At 39.7% G+C, this 22,658-nt stretch overlaps 1 protein-coding gene across 5 annotated transcripts in view; it reads left to right on the top strand.

Moving 5' to 3' along the window:
- DIAPH2 (diaphanous related formin 2) overlaps positions 1–22,658 on the top strand; it is a 343,475-nt gene that overhangs the window by 37,113 nt on the left and 283,704 nt on the right. For 3 of the 5 annotated variants that reach the window (XM_087877551.1, XM_060692131.2, XM_087877552.1), the window contains 2 exons: positions 4,380–4,400; positions 21,959–22,098. In XM_087877551.1, coding sequence (XP_087733677.1) covers positions 4,380–4,400; positions 21,959–22,098 — 161 coding nt within the window. The remainder of the gene's footprint in view (positions 1–4,379; positions 4,401–21,958; positions 22,099–22,658) is intronic. The other 2 variants (XM_087877553.1, XM_087877550.1) reach the window with 1 other exon arrangement.

Genomic DNA, 22,658 nt, shown 5'->3' with positions numbered 1-22,658 from the left:
ATCGAGGACTATCTGTACCTACCGTAATGTTCTCCTATATTGATGGAGAAAAAAAAATGGCACAGTATTGTAAGTGATGCAATTGATCCTGATAATATCAGGCTCCAACTACTTAAGACTGTGTAGGCTTTCTCAGATGTCATCCTATATGCAAAATACCGTATTTTTCGGAGTATATGATGCACCAGAGTTTTTTGGTGAGGAAAAGAAGAAAAAGAAATCTGCTTCTACCTCTGAGCAATTTTGCCTCATTGCAGCAAACAGCAAACAGCCTGCTTTACTTTCATTTTCGTTTTCAGCATAGCTTGATTAGCACAAGGGGAAAAAAAATCTGCTCCCAGCAATTTACCTCTTTGCAGCAAGCAGCAGAGCCCTGCACAAAACAGCTGAGAGCAAAACAGCTGAGAGTCGGGAGGCCGATCCAATCAACTTGTGCTAATTAGGCTGTGCTGAAGCTGAAAGGAGCTGTTTTTTTCTTGCTGTTTGCTTGCAAGGAGGTAACTGCTGGGAGGCAGAGGCCAAAGGGTAGAGGCCATTGGGTGGGCAGGGCTACATTTGGTGTATAAGACGCACCTAAATTTTCACCTCCTTTTAGGGGGGGAAAGGTGCGTCTTACACTCCGAAAAATACGATAGCTTTTGCTACACCTAACCTAACAAGCAGAGTAGGAAACATCGTAAAATGAAAACAATAGCAAGAGTTTTCTCTTCATCTTTCGGCAACATTTTTTTTACAAGCTTTTACCAGAACCGGAATGGATAGATTTCATGTTCTTCAATTTGCTTGGCTATCCGAGGGCAGAAATATGTTTCCACTGATAAGTGCTTTGAGTGCCCCTAGCCTATTTTAGACAGAATTATGAGATGGATGGAGCTTTGCGTTACTTCGAAATGCCAAAAACCTCAGCATCTTTCCTCAGTTTTGTGCTCAAGTTATTGTTTTTGTAGTTAAGGTGATTTGGGAGACGCGAGCTTGCACATTCCGTTTCCCCCCCCCTTTTTTTTCCAAATGCCTAAAGGCAGAATTAGAATAAATTCCAACGTAACTAAATCAGAATGCAGAATGGAGATAATGCTGTATGAATACTCATGTGTTATATGAAAGAAAACTCATAAATGAGATTATGGGCCTGTTTGTAAACAGGGAACAGAAGGCAAGCAACTCTAAATGCAAAGTTGAACACATGCAGTCATTTTAATAGTACATTCAACTGTACATATATACGTGCATTAATATCCATCAGGCTGGTCCCTTTTGGGGCAGGCAACGTTACACCAAGTGCAAAAGCAGGACAAAGAAGTAAAGCATAAATAAATGCAGGCAATACGAAACCCCTTCTATTTATATGATATCACTCCCCAGGCTTCTCGAAATGCAAATCATTGTTTAAAAGGTAAAGGTTCTCCTCACACACATGTGCTAGTTATTCCTGACTCTAGGGGGCGGTGCTCATCTCTGCTTCAAAGCTGAAGAGCCAGCACTGTCCGAAGACTTCTCTGTGGTCATGTGGCCGGCATGACTAAACGCCAAAGGCGCACGTAACGCTGTTATCTTCTGGCAGCTCTGTGCATGCGCATACTGGGAACAGGCTCTGGCTGTCTATCTCCCTCTCTGCTTTTGACACAGAACCCTCGTCTGAGCTTTCCCCAGCCCCTAGGACTGGCCCATGTTCCTCCCCAACCTCCTCACTGTCTGACTCTGCTGACCACCGGTGGGCCACAATACCCTAGATCAGTGATGGCTAACCTTTTTGTCATCGCGTAACAAAAGTGGGGGGAGTGTGGGGGGTCGGTCATGTGCATGCCCACACCTATAATTCTATGCGTCCTGCCCCCTGCGCATGTGTGTGCGACCCCCCACGCGCTCCCTCCATTTTTGGTGTGCGATGGCAAAGTAGGACCATTTTTTGCTCTCCCCAGGCTCCAGAGCCTTTCTAGGAGATTTGGGAGGGCAAAAATAGCCTTCCCCACTCCCCTGGAGGCCCTCTGGAGGCCAGAAACAGCCTTTTTCTTGACTTCCAGTGGGCCCAAAAGGCCCAAAAATCAGCTGGCCAGCGTGCGCATGCATGCCAGAGCTGAGTTCGCATGCCCACCGATATGGCTTCACGTGCCACAGGTTCGCCATCACGGCCCTAGATGAATTTGGTCCCCAATGGGATTTTCCCATGTATTTTACCATAACGGGTAAATACGGTGTGCTTGAAAAATCAAAGCCCTCCTAAGCGTACCGATGCCTTATGAATTGGTTGGTGATGTCCATTTTACCCTGCAAATTTATGGAGACCTAACCTTAACCCTAGGTGGATTTGCCACCCAATGGGATTTTTCCATGTATTATACCAGGAAATGTAGATAGGGGGGGCTCAAAAACTCAGCACTCTCTTAACCAAACTGATGCACTACAAATCTATTGGCAATGTCCATTTTGCTCTCAGAATTCATGGAGACCTAACCCTAACCCTAGATGGATTTGCTCTCCCACCACCACCCATGGAATTTTCCCATATATTTTACCACTAAAGGTAGATAGGGTGTGCTTGAAAAGTCAGAGCGCACCTAAGCATACCGATGTGCTACGAAATTGTTGGTGATGTCCATTTTGGTCTCTAAATTCATGGAGACCTAACCCTAACTCTAAGTGGAATTTGCATACATAGCCAATTCCTTGTTTTGCGGGGATCTTCAACATGCCCGTTTTGTCTGTGGAGAGTAGAGCAGGCTAATCCTTATTGCAGTTAGACAATTCTTCAGGTATTTGAATTTAAAAGCCTTATATTTGAATGGGGACTTGAACTCAGATGTTTCTGGTATGCATTTAGCCTCTTGACCCTGTATTCCATTGCATGAATGCATTAAAATGTTTTCTCTGTGTCAGATATCTCCTCCGAATAATAACATTCCATCTAGTGATATTTGGCAAAAGATACAGTATTAGGTCTGTGTTGAACAGTAAGTCACTATTATTACTATATTCTGCTAGAACTTTTGGAGAAGATGATGGAGGTGAAATCTGCCTTGTATCTAAAATAAAGGTAAAGGTTCCCCTCGCACATATGTGCTAGTCGTTCCCGACTAGGGGGTGGTGCTCATCTATGTTTCAAAGTCGAAGAGCCAGCGTGTCCAAAGACGTCTCCGTGGTCATGTGGCCGGCATGACTAAACGCCAGAGGCACACGGAACGCTGTTACCTTCCCACCAAAGGTGGTCCCTATTTTTCCACTTGCCTTTTTTACGTGCTTTCAAACTGCTAGGTTGACAGAAGCTGGGACAAGGAACGGGAGCTCACCCCGTTAAGCGGCACTAGGGATTCAAACCGCTGAATTGCCAACCTTTCGATTGACAAGCTCAGCGTCTTAGTCACTGAGCCACCGCATCCCTTTTGGCTTATATCTATAGCTCTTTAAATGTTGTCTCACCGGCCATTATCATACAACAGGAGATTGTACAGATGTTTAGCTAGCTTTGTGTGAATTTTCCCAGGATGCTGCTAGAACTATGATGAAGCAAACATCTCTTTGTACCACAAGAGCCATGGATAGACAGAGAGAGAGAGGGAGGGAGGGAGGGAGGGAGGGAGAGAGAGAGAGAGAGGGAGAGAGAGAGAGAGACTGGAGATGGAGATAGATTAAGATTGGCTCATTCCATTCTCCATTTTTTTTTTTTTTTTGCTCTTCCTTATGTTTCGAACTATATCTTTCTTCTAGCCATTCTCTTTAGAAATCAGGTCTAGAATTGAGTCAGCAGCACAATTTTCTCCTGTTGTGAGCCCTTTGGTGTGATAATTGCAAAAAAAGACAATTATCTTGTAGTACTAATCACCTTGTTTTTCAAAGGTGGGAACGTAGAAATTATATATAGTAATTAATTGTTAATTACGAAATGAACATAATGCAACTCTTTATTATGACTGGCATTCTGTGTAGACGCACTGAATGAAAATAGAGAGCTGTTTAAATTTTTAGAGTGAAAACATAATAAAAGTACCACTGCAATTTAGTCGGCTTGCTGCAGCTGTCTAACCTGTAACAAGCTTTTTCTCCGGAAAAAGAGGCAGTTTTGTGAAAATGTGTGCCTAATGAATTCCTCACTGTTCTTTTTTTGCATGCACTAATACACACACTGTATTCTTAATCAAACAAGTCCTCTTTGCTAGATTAAACTGTTATGGATATGTGCAATTAAAGTATCTCTTTTTATAGTTCTTGGACTTGCTTGTTTATGAATATTTCTGTTTTTAATTTTAAACATCTTTTAACAATTTACTAAATCCTAAACACTTGGTGGGTTGTGTGAAATGCTTCAGCTTATTTATTGTACTTTTCGTTTTTGTTTTTGTTTCTATTCATTGCTCTCACTTCTCTCCGCTGATCACTGCATGCAGATAATTGGAAGCAAAGTTCCGGTGAGTATATCAGTTGTCTGTCTTAACTTCAAATGCATGATATAACACCAGTAAAAATAAATCATTTGCCAGTATTATACCTTATATTGACTATTTGCATGTCTCTCTAATCTGCTGTAGTAGATTCATCTTCAATATAATTCTGGCCTAAAAATTTGGGATAATATGAAATCTAATTTAAGTATTTTTATCCCAATTTTCCTGTGACAAATCTGTGGTCTCTTAAATACAAATGAAGCCTTGAGAGGGGATAATTGAGAATGGGATGAATTGAGAATGTCAAGATTAATAACAAAATCAGTTCCATTCTTAAACTGACTGATTGATCACTAACAAGTTCCAATTATTTTGCTATTTATGGTGTGCTGATATACATATTGTAGGGGAATCCAAAATTATTAGATTTAATAGCTGTAAGGTAAAGTATGCAGTCTTGATTTAGATCCCAAATTTTGGTAAGGAACCCTGTGCCATGCATGGGTGCATTTCATAGCAATTGTGTGATTTTAGCCTTTGATCCTGAGACTTTAGGTGGGACCGGAAAAGTAACTTATTGTTAGGCACAGAGAATCAGGAGCATTTGTAGCATAGAAGATGTATTTAATCTGATACATAAGAATCTAATCAACTAAAGTTCAATACCAACTAAAATCAATTGATGCCGGATAAGGATCAATGGAATTCAGGAAAATTTGGACTTGGAACGCAATGATTCTAAGCTGATGATGTGTTTTACTCCCCCCCCCCCAAGCTCTGTCTGTTTTTCTCTTATATAAAGTAACTCTGGGTGGCATACACACAATCAGAAATTTAAAATATGTTGCAAATCCATTAGAACAGAGCTGTCAAACTCAAGGCTGGCCTGCAGAGTGCTTAGACCTGGCCCACTGGGCCGCCCTGGAAACAGCAAAGGACTGTCCCTTGGTGCCTCTGCCGGCTCCGTTTTTGCTGGCAGAGGGCTGCAGGACGTCGAGCTGGCCATGCCCACCCTGGCCATGCCTACTCACCCCCCCCTCCCCACGAGGTCAGACACAACCCTGATACGGCCCTCAGTGAAATCGAGTTTGACACCCCTGCATTAGAACAGGAATAGATAAAAGAAGACCATGAAAGGGAATATGTAACATACAACCTCAATTGACCCCAACATTTAGGTTGCTGAGCAAGGCAGTTATTAAGTTAGTTTGCCCCATTTTTTTTGCCACAGTTGTTAAGCGAATCCTGTGGTCATTAAGGAATCTGGCTTTCCCCTTTGACTCTGCTTGTCAAAAGCCAGCTAGGAAAGTTAAAAATGGTGATCATGTGATCCCGGAGCTGTGCAACTGTCATAAGTACATGCCAGTTGCCAACTCTTCAGATTTTGATCACATGACCACAGGAATGTTGCAATGGTCACAAGTGTGAAAAACCACCATAAGTCACTTTTCCCACTGCTATTTGCAGCTTCAAACGATCACTAAACAAATTGTAAATCAAGGACTACCTGTAGTGAAATTGATTAAAGCTGTGGTAGCAACAGGCTTGGCACTTACTGACTTTGGATTTGCCTGCTGCAAATAAATTTTGTCCAGCATCCAAGTTACAACAGAGGAGTGGTGTGATGGCTTAGTGGTTGAGCTCTCGTCTCACAATCAAAAGGCTGTGAGTTCGATCCTAGGTAGAGGCAGATATTTTTCTCTCTCTGGACACACTGAGAATATTTGCCGAACAAAACTCTGCACTGGTGTCAGGAAGGGTATCTGGCCACTGAAAACATTCTTCTAGCTCCATTCAGCTGTTTAGACTTCACCCCGCAAAGGATTATGGGATCGTTAAAAGAAGATGATCCAAGTTACAACTTCAGATGCTGCCATATGAAAGGTTGGGGCCTGGAAAATTACATTCTCAGTCCTAGCTTCTTCTTTGGATCAATCCTGAGGTCCGCTGACACTCTTTTAGCTTTCAGAAAACGTTTGAAGAGAGTTTTAAGAGTTTTCAGTTGTTTAAGAAGGATTTAATCAGATCGGAATAAGTTATATCTTTTACCTTATTAATGCTTTTGATTGGTGTACTGGTGTTCTCATTTTTATTGTAAGTCTCTTAAAAGCACTTTAATGGAATATTAATGTGGATTAATAAATAAAATAAATTAGAGTATTAAGCCCCTGAATGAAAGCAGTTCCCGCAATTGCAAGAAATAGCCTGGAAATTAAAATGCCAAAGTGACGGTTGGATTGTAGTGACTAATTAATTATTATTATTATTTTTCCTGATTTTGCAGTATCCCAAAAAGCTAGTTTGGGAGTCAATGCAAGGCTAAGAATAGGAAATACGTATCAGAGGCATCATCACAAGATTTCAGACTGAACATTAATTTTTAAGAAAACTTTGTTTGTTTATAGACATCTGCACTTGCTTCTCCTGAGTCCCCAACAGGTTTAAGTAGGATAAATTGGAATATTGCCATGGATAAAGAGACAAAAGAATAGGCTGGCATGTTTATTCAGTTGTGAGTATTGAGCTAAAGCAAAGCCATCTCTGGCTATTATAAATACTTTCAGAATAAAAGAGTTGGAAGGGACTTTGGAGGTCTTCTAATACAACTCCCGGTTGAAGCAGGAAACCCTATACCGTTTCAGGCAAAATATTGTCCAATCTCTTCTTAAAAACCTCCAGTGATGGAGCATCCACAGCTCCTGTAAGAAAGCCATTCCGTTAATTAATTAATTAATTAATTGGATGCTCCACTTTTTATCTAACAGCACAGGGATAGATAATCTTCGCTACTTACTGGCTTACACGCTATGTTCTTTAAGTTTCTTCTCTTTCTGTTTTTTAAAAAGTAGAAATAGAACAGAAGGCTTATGGACCAGGGGTGGGTTCTACTTACCTTTACTACCAGTTCGCAACGGGATCACTTCGCTTGCTTGCGCGCCAAGCTTCCGCGCATGCACAGATCGCCTATGATGACATCCAGGGCAGTGGGCGGAGCCTCCTGCCGGGTGCAACCCACCACTGTTATGGACCCATGTCTCCCAGTTTCCAAAATAGGAGGGAGGGAGAGAAGGAAGGAAGGAAGGAAGGAAGATTTAGGCAGGGAGGGAAGGAAGAGAGGGAGGAACGAAGGAAGGAAGGAAAGAAGGAAGGAAGAAATAAAGATTTAAGCAGGGAGGGAAGGAAGGAAAGAAGGAAGAATGGAAGAAGGAAGGTGGAAGGAAGGAAGATTTAGGCAGGGAGGAGGGAAGAGAGGGAAGAAGGAAGGAAGGAAGGAAGGAAGATTTAAGCAGGGAGGGAAGGAGGGAAGGAAGGAAGGAAGAAGGAAGGAAGAAGGAAGGTGGAAGGAAGGGAGGAACAATGAATGGATGGAAGGAAGGAAGATTTAGACAGGGAGAGAGGGAAGAGAGAGGGAGGGAAGAGAGGGAGGAACAAAGGAAGGAAGGAAAGAAGAAAGGAAGGAAGAAATAAATAAAGATTTAGGCAGGGAGGGAGGGAAGGAAGGAAGAAAGAAGGAAGGAAGAAGGGAGGTGGAAGGAAGGGAGGAACAATGGAAGGAAGGAAGGAAGGAAGATTTAGGGAAAGAAGGAAGGAAGGAAGGAAGGAAGGAAGGAAGGAAGGAAGGAAGGAAGGAAGGAAGGAATGATACTTTTGAAGCCTAATTTGGATGGCAGTGGAAGTTGGAAACTACATCCCACATCATGTTTGAAAGTATAATTTAACATGAACAAGGACTGATGCAGAGGAGGAAAAATAAATCAGTTGATTATAAAGCTTCTTAATTGCTGTTAGCTGCAATATTATTTTTTCACTGATATGAATTATTTAGGGTCTGTTAATTTATTGCCTCTCTTGAGTTTGAAAAGTTGGACGTATTACAGTGAAAGTTAACTAATTTAAATTGGAGAAAAAAACATATCTTGGCACAATTCTCACAGTGAAATCAGTGGCCTAGGTTATTCTTAGCTTAGACTAAATTAAATTAAAATTTAGATTTATATTATATATCTTCCAGAGGTTAATCATGGTATGGACCACCTTCCAATTTCATATTATTATTATTTTTTTCTATTCTTCATGAGACGGTACATTAATTCTGGCGAAACATGAGTGGTTGGCTTTGTGGTACTCATATCTTGCTTGGGGCTTCTTTTAAGCATCTGATTGGTAATGGAAGATGTAAAATGATGGATTGCATTTATCTCTGCACCGTGGCTCTTAATGTTCTTACAAAATCTGTGTGAGTCATCAGATTCTTGATAACATCTCAGTTTCAATTTATAGCCTGATTCATATTTCTTGGGTGGCACAGTTGACAAATGATCAAAGGATTCTTCCTTAAAATTCATCCTTGAGATGGATAGGGTGAAATTCTTATTTTTCTGTTTTCTTTTTCTTTTTTGTTCCCCTCGGGCTATGTTATATTTTACCAGCACTGATAACTTTATATTATTTTAAGCCACTTGGTTAAGTGCTGTCTGAAGGTTATTTTTTATATTGTAGGAAAGATGAGTTAAATTAACATAACACCTATTGCTGCACTTTTATAAGTTCATTTATAGTCCCCAAGTCCTCAGAAGTTATTATAAATGGAATTTAGTGGCGCACAACACAAGAAGTCCGAAGCATTTATTTTAATAACTTGAATTGGAGAAGTTGGACATTTTAATAATAGCGAAGGTAGTTCAATGGAGCGATCAGAGTAATTTTGCAATGTAGCTCTTTACAGTAGTGGCCAAAATTGTGGAAACCTTTTAGGAAAAAGTGTATTTTTGAGGTTTGATGGCCATTAACAACCCTTTTTGGGGGTAGTTTCACGATAATCATATTCTACTGCTGGAATGGCCTGGGAATAGCCCAGACCTTAACCCAATTGCAAATCTATGGAGCCAACTAAAGAAACTTATTAGTCAGAAGCGACCCGGCAATAAAACCCAGTTAATAGAAGCAATCATTCAATCTTGGTTTCACACGATAACAGCTGCAGAATTAAAAGATTTGGTTTACTCCATGGGAAGATGTTGTAAGGCCGTAATTCATGCTAAAGATTACCCAACTAAGTATTAACTGACATGGTGATCATTTTTGTATATCTCGTTTTTTCTACATGTTTCACTTTTCTTCTTTATACTGTAACTGCTATTCTAATAGTAAATCCTTGATGAAAGCGATTGCGTTGCATTCTTGATGAAATTATCTTTCCATTGATATATAATTTTATGGTACTACTCCAAAAAAAAAGTGGTGTTATTAGCTAGTTTTAGAAAATACACTTTTCCCAAAAGGTTTCCACAATTTGGGCCACTACTGTAATTGGTTCAAGGTTTTTTTGTATGTGCGAATCAATGCTAGGAAGAACTTAAGAGATGTAATGTACCCCAAATGAAATATTGTGCAGTGATATAAATATATATTTTTTTCTTCCTGTGTAAAATAAGTACCGCTCTTAGCATTTTTGTACATTTCATTAGAGATAAGCAGCTAAGTAATAAAATTGGAGGTTGAATCGTTTCTCAGATTCCTTACATCTGAATCCTACATTAAAGAAACAGGTTCAAGCTTTAGCATTTTATATTAGCATGTCTATAGCAAAAGAAGATGAACGGGAGTTATAATGATAGATAGGCTGCAAGCAAAAATAACATTGTGAGACAGTAATCCTGTTAAGAATTATCCACTTTGAACTGTGGCTAGCGGTTGGGAATATGCAGGTGAAAAGCTTTGAAAATGGATTTTGTAAACCCCTCCTTTCCCCCCCAACACTATCAATTTTGAAAGAATTGAAATGCTTGAATTACCACTGTGTATTTAAAAATGGCATAATAATTGCAAAGGTGGGAGTGGTTTGCTGCAAAATGTTGTTTCCTTGTGAGATTTTTTTTACTATTGTGTTTCCCCTGGGAGTTGAGTTGCCTGTCTGACTTCAGGAAGTTTATTTTTGGGGACTGCCTCTGACAATTTAGTGGTTTATATATGTATTTCACAAGATTGCTTAAATTCAGCACGGGGAAATCTTCGTTCCGAAACAAAAATTTCTTTTAGCCGTTCACAAGAATGACGCCAACATGTTTTAAATCAGAAAGACTTTTAAGTGTTAAATCCCAAGCAAAGTAGAAATGACCAAATACAGGGCATTTCCAAGAAAATGCAGCATAATTTAGAATAAATATTGGTTTATCTCTCTGTGTGTATCCGAATTATCTGGAATTAAAAACCTTTATACTATTGGAATTTATCCTGACGTATTTGTACAAGGTGCACGACACGGAAAAATCCTCACCTAGGGATAACCTGAGATTTAAGTTTGGTTTGTGTTTTGCCCTTGGATGTAGGAGAGACCAAGATGGCATGCAAATTTGAATGCACCATTATTTCTGCTTGGGCAGTAAACTATATCTCATTTCCATTGTTGCCACTTTTGTACGGTGGCATTCTGCAACGTTCCCTAAATATTTATTTGAAACAAAATAATCCTTTTGGAATAATGGTGTCTGTGTCCTTCAGGAGTAGAACTAAAAGCATCCTCAAATTAAGATCAGTAACTGATGACTAAGGAGACACATTCATACAGTTTTCTTGACAACGGTATGGTATTGATCTGTCATTTCTACTTAAAAGGCTGTGTTTTGAGTACGAGCTACAGACCTCCTGTTTCATAACTGTCTCCCATCCTCATAATAACAAAGTGTGACCTTGCTTATCTTCTGCATTCGGGCAAGGTTGGCCAAGTACTGTTGGCTGATAAAAGATGTTCTTAATAGAATCAAAACACAATCACCGAAACAAGAGCTTGAGGTGCACTTATGAAGATTCTTCGCCATCCAGTTCATGCTTATCCCAAAGGTTTTTCGAGAGGCAACTGAACTTCCTTGTTTTTTCTTGAAGATGTTTCGCTTCTCATCCAAGAAGCTTCCAATTCTTCTAGATGAACTGAAGACGTTTCTTGGATGAGAAACAAAACATCTTCAAGGAAAAACAAGAAAGCTCAATTGGCTCTTGAAAAAGAACCTTTGGGACAAGAATAGAAGAACAGAACAGAACAGAACAGAACCAGAGTTGGAAGGGACCTTGGAGGTCTTCTAATCCAATCCCCTGCTTAGGCAGGAAACCCTACACCACTTCAGACAAATGGTTATCCAACAACTTCTTAAAACTTCCATTGTTGGAGCATTCACAACTTCTGGAGGCAAGTTGTTTGAAGAGTTTGAGGCAGTGATCAAACAGAAGCCCTACTTATCTGTAAGAAAAGAAAGTTTTGCAGAATTGTGGTGATACACTACTCCCATAAATTCAAGGAGTTGCAGAGATTTGTGTGATAATTGGAGCTTCTCAATTTCTTCATTACCTTTCTACAATCTGTTAAGTTTTAATACTCTTAATGGTTGATACAGTTGTGCGAATCAAAATACCCTCATCTAGCACGTCTTAAATGTTGAAAGATGCACAAAAAGGATTAGTGAACTTGAGGTGGTCCCTGATATAATTAACTATCAAGACATATACAAATCCTATTAGGGATGCTGTGGGTGAAAAAAAATATCTGCTTTGACTTCATTAAATACAGGCAGAGACACTGTCAAGCTAAGGAGCTTTAGGAATTGTCTATTAATAATAACCACTGTTCTGAAATAAGCCAATCTGCAATTTACCAGAGCTGTAGCTATGATGTAGTCTTCTTGTAAAGAGATGTTTGCTCATCTGTCAAAGTTGGGAGAATCCGTATGATGCATACCTGGTTGTTGATATTGCAGTAGAAGAAAAATATTGAGTTATGTAGTTCCATTGCTACCAACTTGGTAGGAAGGTGACATCTGTCAGACGTGGCTTTGTTACAAAATAGACAAGACATCATGCATTCAATATTTGAAACTGGTTAGGAGAACTTTTGAGTCAGCAGGCATAAATTACAGTAGTGGCCAAAATTGTGGAAACCTTTTGGGAAAAGTGTATTTTTGAGGTTTGATGGCTAATAACATCACTTTTTTTTGGAGTTTCAAGATAATCCTATTCCACTGTTGGCCTGGGAATAGCCCAAACCTTAACCCAATTGAAAATTTATGGAGCCGACTAAAGAAACTTGTTAGTCAGAAGCGACCCAGCGACCCATAAAAAGCAATAAAACCATAAACGACATTTTCCTATATCACGCCTTTCATAACTACAAACAGGAGCTTGTAGCCTTTTTTTATCAATTAAAGAAAAGTAAGAAAACAAAAGGTTAATACGACAACACAAATTCGGCTTCCTTCAATATGAAAAAGGGAAGGACATTTTATAGCTGCAGATTGGCAAAGTTAAGAATCCATGTGCCACGATCCATTATCTGTTCCAGTTAGATGCTGGGCTAGACATACCAGTGCTGTGCATTATTAACTTGTCTTCACTGATTAAAGCAGATTATATGATAGATTCGTGAGGAATTCCATGATGTCGTCCATGCTTTTCTGAGGATATCTCAAGAACTCAACCTGGGATTGCATGTTTCTGTCTATGGAGGGCTAGGAAGAACTGAAAAAATGCTGACAGACTCAACAGTCTGTGTAGTCCAGGAGTGTCACTCGATTTCATTGAGGGCTGCAACAGGGTTGTGTTTGACCTTGGTGTGGTTGGGGGGCAAGCCAGGGTGGACATGGCCAGCTCAACATCTCTCATGTCAGGGGTGCCTGTGATGGCCCACACCCTCTGCCAGCAAAAACTGGCTTCTGAACTCCGTTTTTGGCTGCAACAGCCTCCTGTAACCCTCTGCCAATGAAAACAGAGCTCGCGAGGGCCTTTTTGCCTCCTGAAAAAGCATCTTTGGGACAACCATGACCTGGATAACTGAAAATCTCTACAGACTTTTACCCAAGTAGACTTTAAAGGCATATTTACCTATATGAAGTCACCCATGGACATTGATAAATGCTGAAGAATTTTCTTTCTGTTTCGTTTCATACATTTCGGTTATGGGAACTGAAAGAGTGGAACATTCAAATTATTTGATTACTCAGGATTTGCAAGATAGATTGCCAGAACTCTAAGCACTTAGTAAGCACTTTGTAAGCACTTTTGAGAATGATACGTTGCAGAGTGTTTCTGGGTTAGGGTGACCTGGATGGTTTAGACATTTAATCAAAAAAAATATTGCTATTTATATAATAATAGTATTATTACTGGAATTGAAAGGTCATCGTTTCTACCTACTTTGCTTCATAAATTTTGTAAGAAGAGAAGTGAAAACTCTAAAGGTTTGGAAAGAACAGCGTCCCATTGAAAAATAGTTATAATTCAAAAATGAGAAAAGACATTTTTCACACTAAATAAGGTTGCAAAGCTGAGGTGAAATCCAGCAGGTTCTGACAGGTTCTGGAGAACCGATAGCGGAAATTTTGAGCAGTTTGGAGAACCGGTAGCGGAAAGTTTGAGTAGTTTGGAGAACCGGCAAATAGTACCTCTGGCTGGCCCCAGAGTGGGGTGGGATTGGAGATTTTGCAATATCCTTCCCCCAGGAGTGGGGAGGGAATGGGGATTTTGTAGTATCCTTTCCCTGCCACGCCCATCAAGCCACACCACACCATGCCCACCAAGCCACGCCCACAGAACCGATAGTAAAAAAATTTAGGTTTCACCACTGTTGCAAAGTGTAAATGGTTGACAAAAATCCACTCTCTTATGTGCTGATGATGTTACCTAGCTTGGAAGTAAAACGTCTGCAAGAAAATAAATTGGGGGGAAAAAAGTTTCCCTCTAGCAAAATGTTTTCAGTGGAAAAAAAAGGAAAGCCACGTGATAATAAATGCATGTGATGGTAACTCATTCAGTAGCTATTTCCTGCTCCCCTCCTTCCTTTCAAATCAATTTTTACTCATAGTGACTTTCTGGACTAATCCCTGCAGTTTTCTTAGAAAGATTTCAAAATGGGCAGAAACTCAGTTTCTGCCTGAAAGAGATTGGCCCAAAGTCACTCCGCCAGTTTCATGCTTAAAGCAAGGCTAAAACGTACTGTCTTCTGGTTAGAGGCTTGATGCCTTAACCACTACACCAAACTGCCTCTTCCTTTCCTGCTTATTCCTACATAAACAATCACCTTGCTTTGTAAGTAATTTCAAACCTTTTTTCCTTAAGGAGTCTAGAAATGCATTTGTGTTATCAAATGACATCATGTACATAGCAGTGATGGGTTTCAAATTTTTTTTACTACTGGTTCTGTGGGCGTGACTTGGTGGGTGTAGCATTGCTTGGTGGGTATGACTTGGTGGGCATGGCTTGGTGGGCATGGCAGGGGAAGGATACTGTAAAATCTCCATTCCCTCCTCACTCCAGGGGAAGGTTACTGCAAAATCCCCATTTCCTCCCGATCAGCTGGGATTTGGAAGGCAGAGAATAGATGGGGGCGGGGCCAGTCAGCATTTTTACTACCGGTTCTCTGAACTACTCAAAATTTCCGCTACCGGTTCTCCAGAACTGGTCAGAACCTGCTGAAACACACCTCTGGTACAGAGACATGTTGATAGACAACATGTCTATCAGACACAGGTCTTATTTGAAGGTAACATTACTTGCAAGCTTTGATATAGAATGCTTTTCGCTTTCTGAAGTTATTCAGTAGAGGTACTTCTTAAATCAACTGATTGTTTTAAGAGATAATTTTTTATATTGTTATTGCTAATGTCAGGGTTCCAAGTAATACCCACAACGAAAGAAGACTCCGAGGCTAGAAGTTCCTCAAAGTTCCACTTTATTAGAGATGTCATATTGGCACATCTGGGAAAACCCGAATCTGAAAGCTTCCATGTTTTCCCCACCCAAAAGAAAGTCCAAGTCCCTGCCCAACACCCACATGTCCATCACATGGTCCAATCAATGCACCGTCCCAACTGGAGATGCCTCCCAGTCACATCACTCCAGGTGCAGGGCACGATGTTCTTGACTCTCAGAGAAAAGAATGTTATGATGGCTAGATATCTCTCCAACCCCATATAATCCTCCCTCCCAGGTTCCCACAGCACTAAATGTGGCAGCCCTGAAGATCCAAAGTAAAAGTTGGCTTCCAGGACTGACAGCTATAGGTAAAGGTAAAGATTCTCCTCGCACATATCTGCTAGTCGTTCCCGACTCTAGGAGGCGGTGCTCATCTCCATTTCAATGCTGAAGAGCCAGCGCTGTCTGAAGACATCTCCGTGGTCGTGTGGCCAGCATGACTAAATGCCAAAAGCGCACGGAATGCTTTTACCTTCCCACCAAGGTGGTCCCTATTTTTCTACTTGCATTTTTTACATGCTTTTGAACTGCTAGGTTGGCAGAAGCTGGGATAAGGAACGGGAGCTCACCCCGTTACGCAGTGCTCGGGATTCGAACCACCAAACTGCCGACCTTTTTGATTGACAAGCTCAGCGTCTTAGCCACTGAGCCACCGTGTACCCCCTTCATAGTTTCTCTGATCCCCTTCATATGTCTGGAATGTTTAGGCAGTTAACATCAAATCACTACTTTCTGCTTTTTCATAATAACATGGACAAACCATTTCTATAAAGACCTATCAGTCTAATCAGTAAAACTCAAAGTCATAGTTTCATTCTTTTCCACATCAAGCGCGGAGTTAAGAAGCGGTCTTTGTGTGGAGACCAAAGTACTTATGTTCTTCTTTTCTTTAATCAAAGGGGACAATTTTGCCATTTCAGCCAACTCCAACTTCTGCAATCATTCGTCCGTAGTAGGAATCGAAGTGTCCTTCCATTTTTGCGCATACAATAGTCTTGCTGCAGTCAACGTGTATAATAACAAAAGTTCAGAATTTTTTCTCCAGTTCTTTTTCCATTAAGCCCAAAAGGAAAAGTTCTGGTTTCATTTTTTTTTTCTGTATTATTTTCTGTATTAAAATATGAATTATACGCTAAAAAAGCAAAAAGTTGTGATTTGATGTGAATGCCTTATTTTACTCTAACAGAGAGAGTTGGAAGTCAATACTTCTTTTTCTTTTCTTATCTTTCCTTGCATCTCTTTCCCCCTTTTCCCCCATTGCTTTTCTATTTACTTTGTATTTTATAATACTTTATAACTCAATAAAAAGGTTAACTGGAAAAATGGAATGTTTAGACAATTGTTTCCAGCTATTTTAATAGACTTGAGACTGGCTCTCATGGAATTATATTTGTGATTCGACCAGAATCATTGGATATGAGATGGGGGGCAAATAAATTTAACAAACAAACAAACAAACAAATTTTAAGATTATTATTATTTATTAAGTTTATTTGCTGCCCGTCTCACCATAAGATGACTCTGGATGGTTTACAATGTAAAAGATGTTATCTCCAAGAAGTTAGAAAGGAGATATAAAAAGAGGAAATGTTAACGTGGAACATTGTTAAGGAAGATGATGTTAAGTATTATTGTTATTATATTATATTATTAATATTATTGTGATGAAAAGTACAACAATTACATGGATTATGATTGTTTAAAAACAACTGTACCCAAATCACACACTGTTTATTTTTATTTATTTATTTATTTTATTTTATTTAAATTTGTATACCGCCCTTCTCCTGGTGGACTCAGGGCGGTGCACAGCCACGTAAAAAAACATCCAATACAAAATTTAAAAATTTAAAAGAATTATACCCTTTGGCTAAAAATTAAGTTTGATGGAAATTGAATGTTATGTAAAATAAAACAAACAAGACACGAAAAAAAAAAAGATTTTTATCTCCTGTGAGTTAATTATTACCATGTTTCCCCCAAAATAAAACCTGTCTTATATTTTTTTGAACCCTGATTTAAGCCCTTGGCCTGATTGCCATGCGCTCAAAAGCCCAATTGGTCTTATTATTAGGGGATGTCTTATTTTGGGGGAAACAGGGTAGTTACTCTAATAAAAATATTAAGATTACACAAAGTGGTAGATTTGGATATCACTACACATAACAGCACAAATGCATGGATGTTTTACATTGTTTTCCTTAACTGGGCTTGGAAGTTAGGTTGCGGCTCTCTAGAGGTTCCTGGACAGTGACCGGAAAATGCTGAGTTGGCCATTACTATTGACACATGAAATACTCGCTTTCTTCTCCAGTGCTAATGAGTAGTGCCTTCTGACTTTTGTGCTCCATAATTGGCTTTGTGCATTTGCATTATGCAGACCCTTTTGATGAATGGAGATATAATAAAAAAAATGCGAAGTGGTCTAGAGGTTAAAACTGTTCCTCTCGCCCTCCCTGAATCGAATGGCTTTGAACTCTAGTTGTACATGCGATGATGTGGTTGTAAATGGAGAATCAACATTATGAAGGATGTTTGCCTTCTGATACAGCTTACAAGGTAATAGGTAGTAAGGTTGAAAGGGCGTACGTGTGTTCATTGAAGCTAGCTATGGCGAGGCAGGACGTGTTAGACTGCCTTAATTTCTTTCCCTGTGTACAGTTGAGCTCTGTCCCTTTCTATCATAAAAATCCTGTGGTAAATTACAGTATTATAGGCTTAAAAGGGTGGAAAAAATCCAGATCTGATAAGAATGACTGGAAATAGGCAATCTGAAGCTACCCCAATATTATAGCTACCGTATTTTTCAGAGTATAAGATGCACCTTTCTCCCCCCAAAAGTGGGTGAAAATTTAGGTGCATCTTATAGACCGAATATGGGCGTTCTTGCCCTCACGAACCCTCCGTACGTCGCATTTTCACCCTCCCAGGCTTCCAGAACAGGGGTGAAATGCTACTGGTTCGCTCTGGTTCATGTTAACTGGTAGTGATAAAAACTACTGATTCGGGCAAACTGGTAGTAAAAAAAAACTACCGGTTCGGTTGAAAGCAGGAAATCCTGCTTTCTAGCGAAGCTAAATCACGTGGTGTGATGGAGGGGGCCTTATCTCTTTTACAATCTACTAGAACAAATGAGCCTCAAGAGCAGTTTACACTAAACTGTTTTTATTTTCATAAAATAAAACAAGGTCTATTCAAAAAGAATATTAGATGTCGTTCTCTTTCTTAAGTGTCCTGTCAGCTCCGAAGATCCAAAGAACCTAAAATGTCTGCTGGCAAGCATCTCCTTTTATACTGTCACAGTGGCAGTTAGGGGAGGGCAAAGAAAAGCCTGGGAGATTCAAAGCCAGGAGCTGCTCTCTGATTGGCTTATTTAATTGTCTAAGCCAAAAGCCATTAATAGGCACAGCAACTGTGAGGGAATTTTTTCTCTCACACGCGGCACAGCTGATCCCCCCCACCTCGCTGTTCTACTTACCTTCCGAAGCCTCCTTTCACTGCACATGCACAGTAGCAGCCAACGAACCAGTAGCAAACTGGTTCAGATTTCACCACTGCCCTAGAAGCACTCTGCAGAGCTCCTCACGGCCCATTTTTGCTGAAAACAGCCCCGTTTTTGAGCTCCCAAACCCTCCGCGCATCACGTTTTTGCCCTTCCCGGCCCCCAGAAGCACTCTGCAGGCCAAAAATGGGCACATTTTTCATGAAAACGGGTCTTGCGGAGCACTGCAGAGTGCTTCTGGGGGCCGGGGAGGGCAAAAATTCGACGCACAGAGGCCAAAAACTATTTTAGATGCGTCTTATAGTCTGAAATATATGATAATAGATATCTAATGTTCTGATATTAGTTTGGCAGGCTGTGGCGTCTTCCATTAAATTAAACCTGGCATATTTTCTTATTGTGGTATAACCTTTGTTGTTGGTCACAATTTTAAAGCAAGCTCAGAGCAGCCACAGAAGAGAAATGAACAAATAAGCAGCTCAGAAGTTTCATTTTTCACATGTAAATTTGGCAGCCCTCTATGTTTATTTAAAGTAAACATTATTGGGAAAGCTGCTGTATATATATATATATATATAGATATAGATATTAGGGATCTTAAAATAGTTTTGCGCTAAAACGTGAACATCTGTTTAAATATTTTTTGGCAGTGTATGTACAGAATACTTTGCATTTCTTAGTACATGTGTAAACACACACCATAATTTCCAGCAGGGTATGTACTAAAATTTAGCCTGTGAGTTGAAACTTAATATTCTGAATGCAAAATGTTGAGTTAGACCAGAAATCTAGGGCTTCAAATTCTCCTGCCAGATTAGGAGAAAAGCTATAGTGGGGAAATTTACTACTGAGAATCTAGAATAGAATAGAATAGAATAGAATAGGATAGGATAGGATAGGATAGGATAGGATAGGATAGGATAGGATAGGATAGGATAGGATAGGATAGAATAGAATAGAATAGAATAGAATAGAATAGAATAGAATAAATAGAATAGAATAGAATAGAATAGAATAGAATAGAATAGAATAGAATAAGAATAGTTGGAAAGGACCTTGGAGGTCTTCTAGTCCAACCCCCTGCTTAGGCAGGAAAGCCTACACCACTTCAGACAAACGGTTATCCAACCTCTTCTTTAAAACTTCCAGTGTTGGAGCATTTACAACTTCTGGAGGCAAGTCGTTCCACTGATTAATTGTTCTAACTGTCAGGAAATTTCTCCTTAGTTCTAGGTTGCTTCTCTCCTATAGTTTGTCAATAGTTTGATTCCCTCTTCTTTATGGAAGCCCCTGAGATATTGGAACACTGCTATCATGTCTCCCCTAGACCTTCTTTTCATTAAACTAGACATACCCAGTTCCTACAACCGTTCTTCATTATGTTTTAGCCTCCAGTCCCCTAATCATCTTTGCTGCTCTTCTCTGCACTCTTTCTAGAGTCTCCACATCTTTTTTACATCGTGGCGACCAAAACTGAATGCAGTATTCCAAGTGTGGCCTTACTAAGGCATTATAAAGTGGTATTAACTTTATAATTTCTCCTCCAACGGGTTATTTTTTTCTCAACTTAAACAAATAAACAAAATCTTAAATTGGTGGCATTCAAATGATGGTATCCAGAGGGCTTTTCAAGAAGTATATTGAAAAAGTCTTTGGATTCAAAGCACCTCCTAACCATCTGGAATAGATTCATTATTATTATTTGCAATGGCATGGGACTCAAGAGCTGCTTTAAGATGGAAAAGTAAGTTAGATTCTTCTCGGTGGGCAAAAATTGAGAATTTTTTTGAAGTTTCAAAGACTGAGTGTTTCAGGAAATGGGTTAGGGGTTTCTAATCATATATAAAAATTAATATCAGCTAACGTTTCTGAGTATGGATGCCCTTTTCAGTGGTAATTCAAATGCAATCGTTTTAACATTAGGGAAGAAATAAAACTGTAATGCCTCTAGAATTAACATTTTAGAGATACCCAAATCAGTATCCGTTATTTTTTGTTTATTGTTGAGAAAAGGGACAACTGAAGTGCTGATATTTGTTTTCTCATGTTTATTATAACATTATTTGTGCAGTGGTGAGCATTCTAGACTAATCTTCATATGTATGACTATGTAATGGATGCATGGATAATCTTGAGGATCAGGGAGAGGAGAGGTTGCCTATGAAATAACAGAATAACAGAGTTGGAAGGGAGCTTGGAAGTTTTCTGGTCTAACCCCTACAGTTTCCTGTAGGGCAGGAAACCCTACACCACTTCAGACAAGTGGCTGTCCAGTCTCTTCTTAAAAATCTCCAATGATGGAGCACCCACAACTTCTGAAGGCAAGTTGTTCCACTGGTTAATTATTCTCACTGTTGGGAAATTTCTTCTTAGTTCTAGGTTGTTTCTCTCCTCGATTAGTTGCCATCCATTATTTCTTGTCTTGCTTTCTGGTGCATTGGAAAATAGGTTCTTTGTGTCAGTCCCTCAAATGTTGGAACACTGCTAACATGTGTACCCTAACCCTTCAAGATATTGGTTATCCAATATCTTCTTAAAAACTTTCAGTGTTGGAATAATAATAATCAAAGAAGAGAGGGTGGAATCCCCAGTTGGTTTATAGTCAAAGGGAAAAAGAACTTCCCTTAACAGGTATAGCAATTAAAAATGGCTGGCAGGAAGTTTGTACTCTCAAACTTGTAAGAGTCTATTAATGTTACCTTACAATAAAGTAAATTTAGTTCATCTGATTTTGTTTCCTCCTATCTCGTTTACTAGGGAAGGTTTACTCTCTTCGTGTATATGCATGTGTATAACATAGTTGTTTTTTTAAAAAATAATAATAATATGCTCATTCTCCTCGCCTATATACAACACTTAATAGAACACATTAACAGAATATAGAAGACGCATAGAATTTAAGGCACCCATTTTAACTGCGTAGCTCTGTAGGGATTTAAAACCAAGGATTTAAGACTTTTTTTGGGGGGAAAAAAAAGCATTTTCTTAAAACCAAATTCCCAAGAGAATTATGACTGTCATTAGAATTACATGGTTAAATTGATTCAGTCCTAACTTTTATCCCAGCTAAAGTTGGGTGAGAGGATAAGTCTGTAAAGAAAATGAAGGGATAGGAACTGTACAATCCAATAACCTAATCCTGAGCCTGGTTAAGTAAGTAATTATATCTGCAGAGTTATGTAGTTTTAGGTTCGTTGGGCAATGTAGAGAACTTACTAAGAAGTGGAGCCTGAAGACCGGAAGAAATAACTTGATTTTTTTTTGATTGCCTGCCTCAATTAACTCTTGTTTCCCAAAATAAGTTTATCCCTTGATTTTCTTTCTTTCTTTTTTTTCCGTTTAGGGTGGTCTGAAAAACAGCAAACACGAGTGCACGTTGTCATCGCAGGAATATGTCCACGAACTACGATCGGGTATCTCAGAAGAAAAACTTCTCAACTGCTTAGAATCGTTGAGGGTGTCTCTGACAAGCAATCCAGTAAGGTAGGTTTGGGAAATTGTTACTCAGAAGCGTCGCAAAGTAGGAATTTGTAAAATATCGTTTGCCAAGTTGAAACGAAATGTAGAATTTAGACAAATCACATCAAAAAAGCCACATATTTAGTGGGTGGGTTTTTTTTTTTCTATTATCTTATTTATTTAGTTCTCTGCCAGGGTGGTGCAGTGGCCTAGAGGTTGTTGTCTCCCGTCAGCAGCCTGTGCAGATTGTAGCTGATTCTGACAGCGAGGAGGCTGGTGTGGTGCTGTGCCAGCAGCCTGTGCAGCTGGCACTCGAGTCGGACAGTGAGGAGGCTGGAGAAGATGTGGTGCCAGAGGCAGGGATTCAGCCAGGGCCTTCAGAACCTCCAAAAGCTCCTTTAAGTGAAGAGGACGAAGAGGAGGAGCCTTTTCTTAATGCACGGGCGCGCAGAGCTGCCAAAAGGCAGGAGTGGCTCCTCAGGAGAAGGTCTCCTCGAGAGTAAGGCTTGGGGCTAATTGGCCACTCCCTTAGCTTATTTAAGGAGGAATGCCGCTTGCAGCAAGCTATAGGGAACAACTTTAGT

The sequence above is a fragment of the Pantherophis guttatus genome, chromosome 12 (genome assembly GCF_059756535.1).
Source record: "Pantherophis guttatus breed Tessera chromosome 12, ASM5975653v1, whole genome shotgun sequence".
NCBI classification, from domain to species: domain Eukaryota; kingdom Metazoa; phylum Chordata; class Lepidosauria; order Squamata; family Colubridae; genus Pantherophis; species Pantherophis guttatus.
This window is presented reverse-complemented; position numbering and strand designations above follow the sequence as displayed.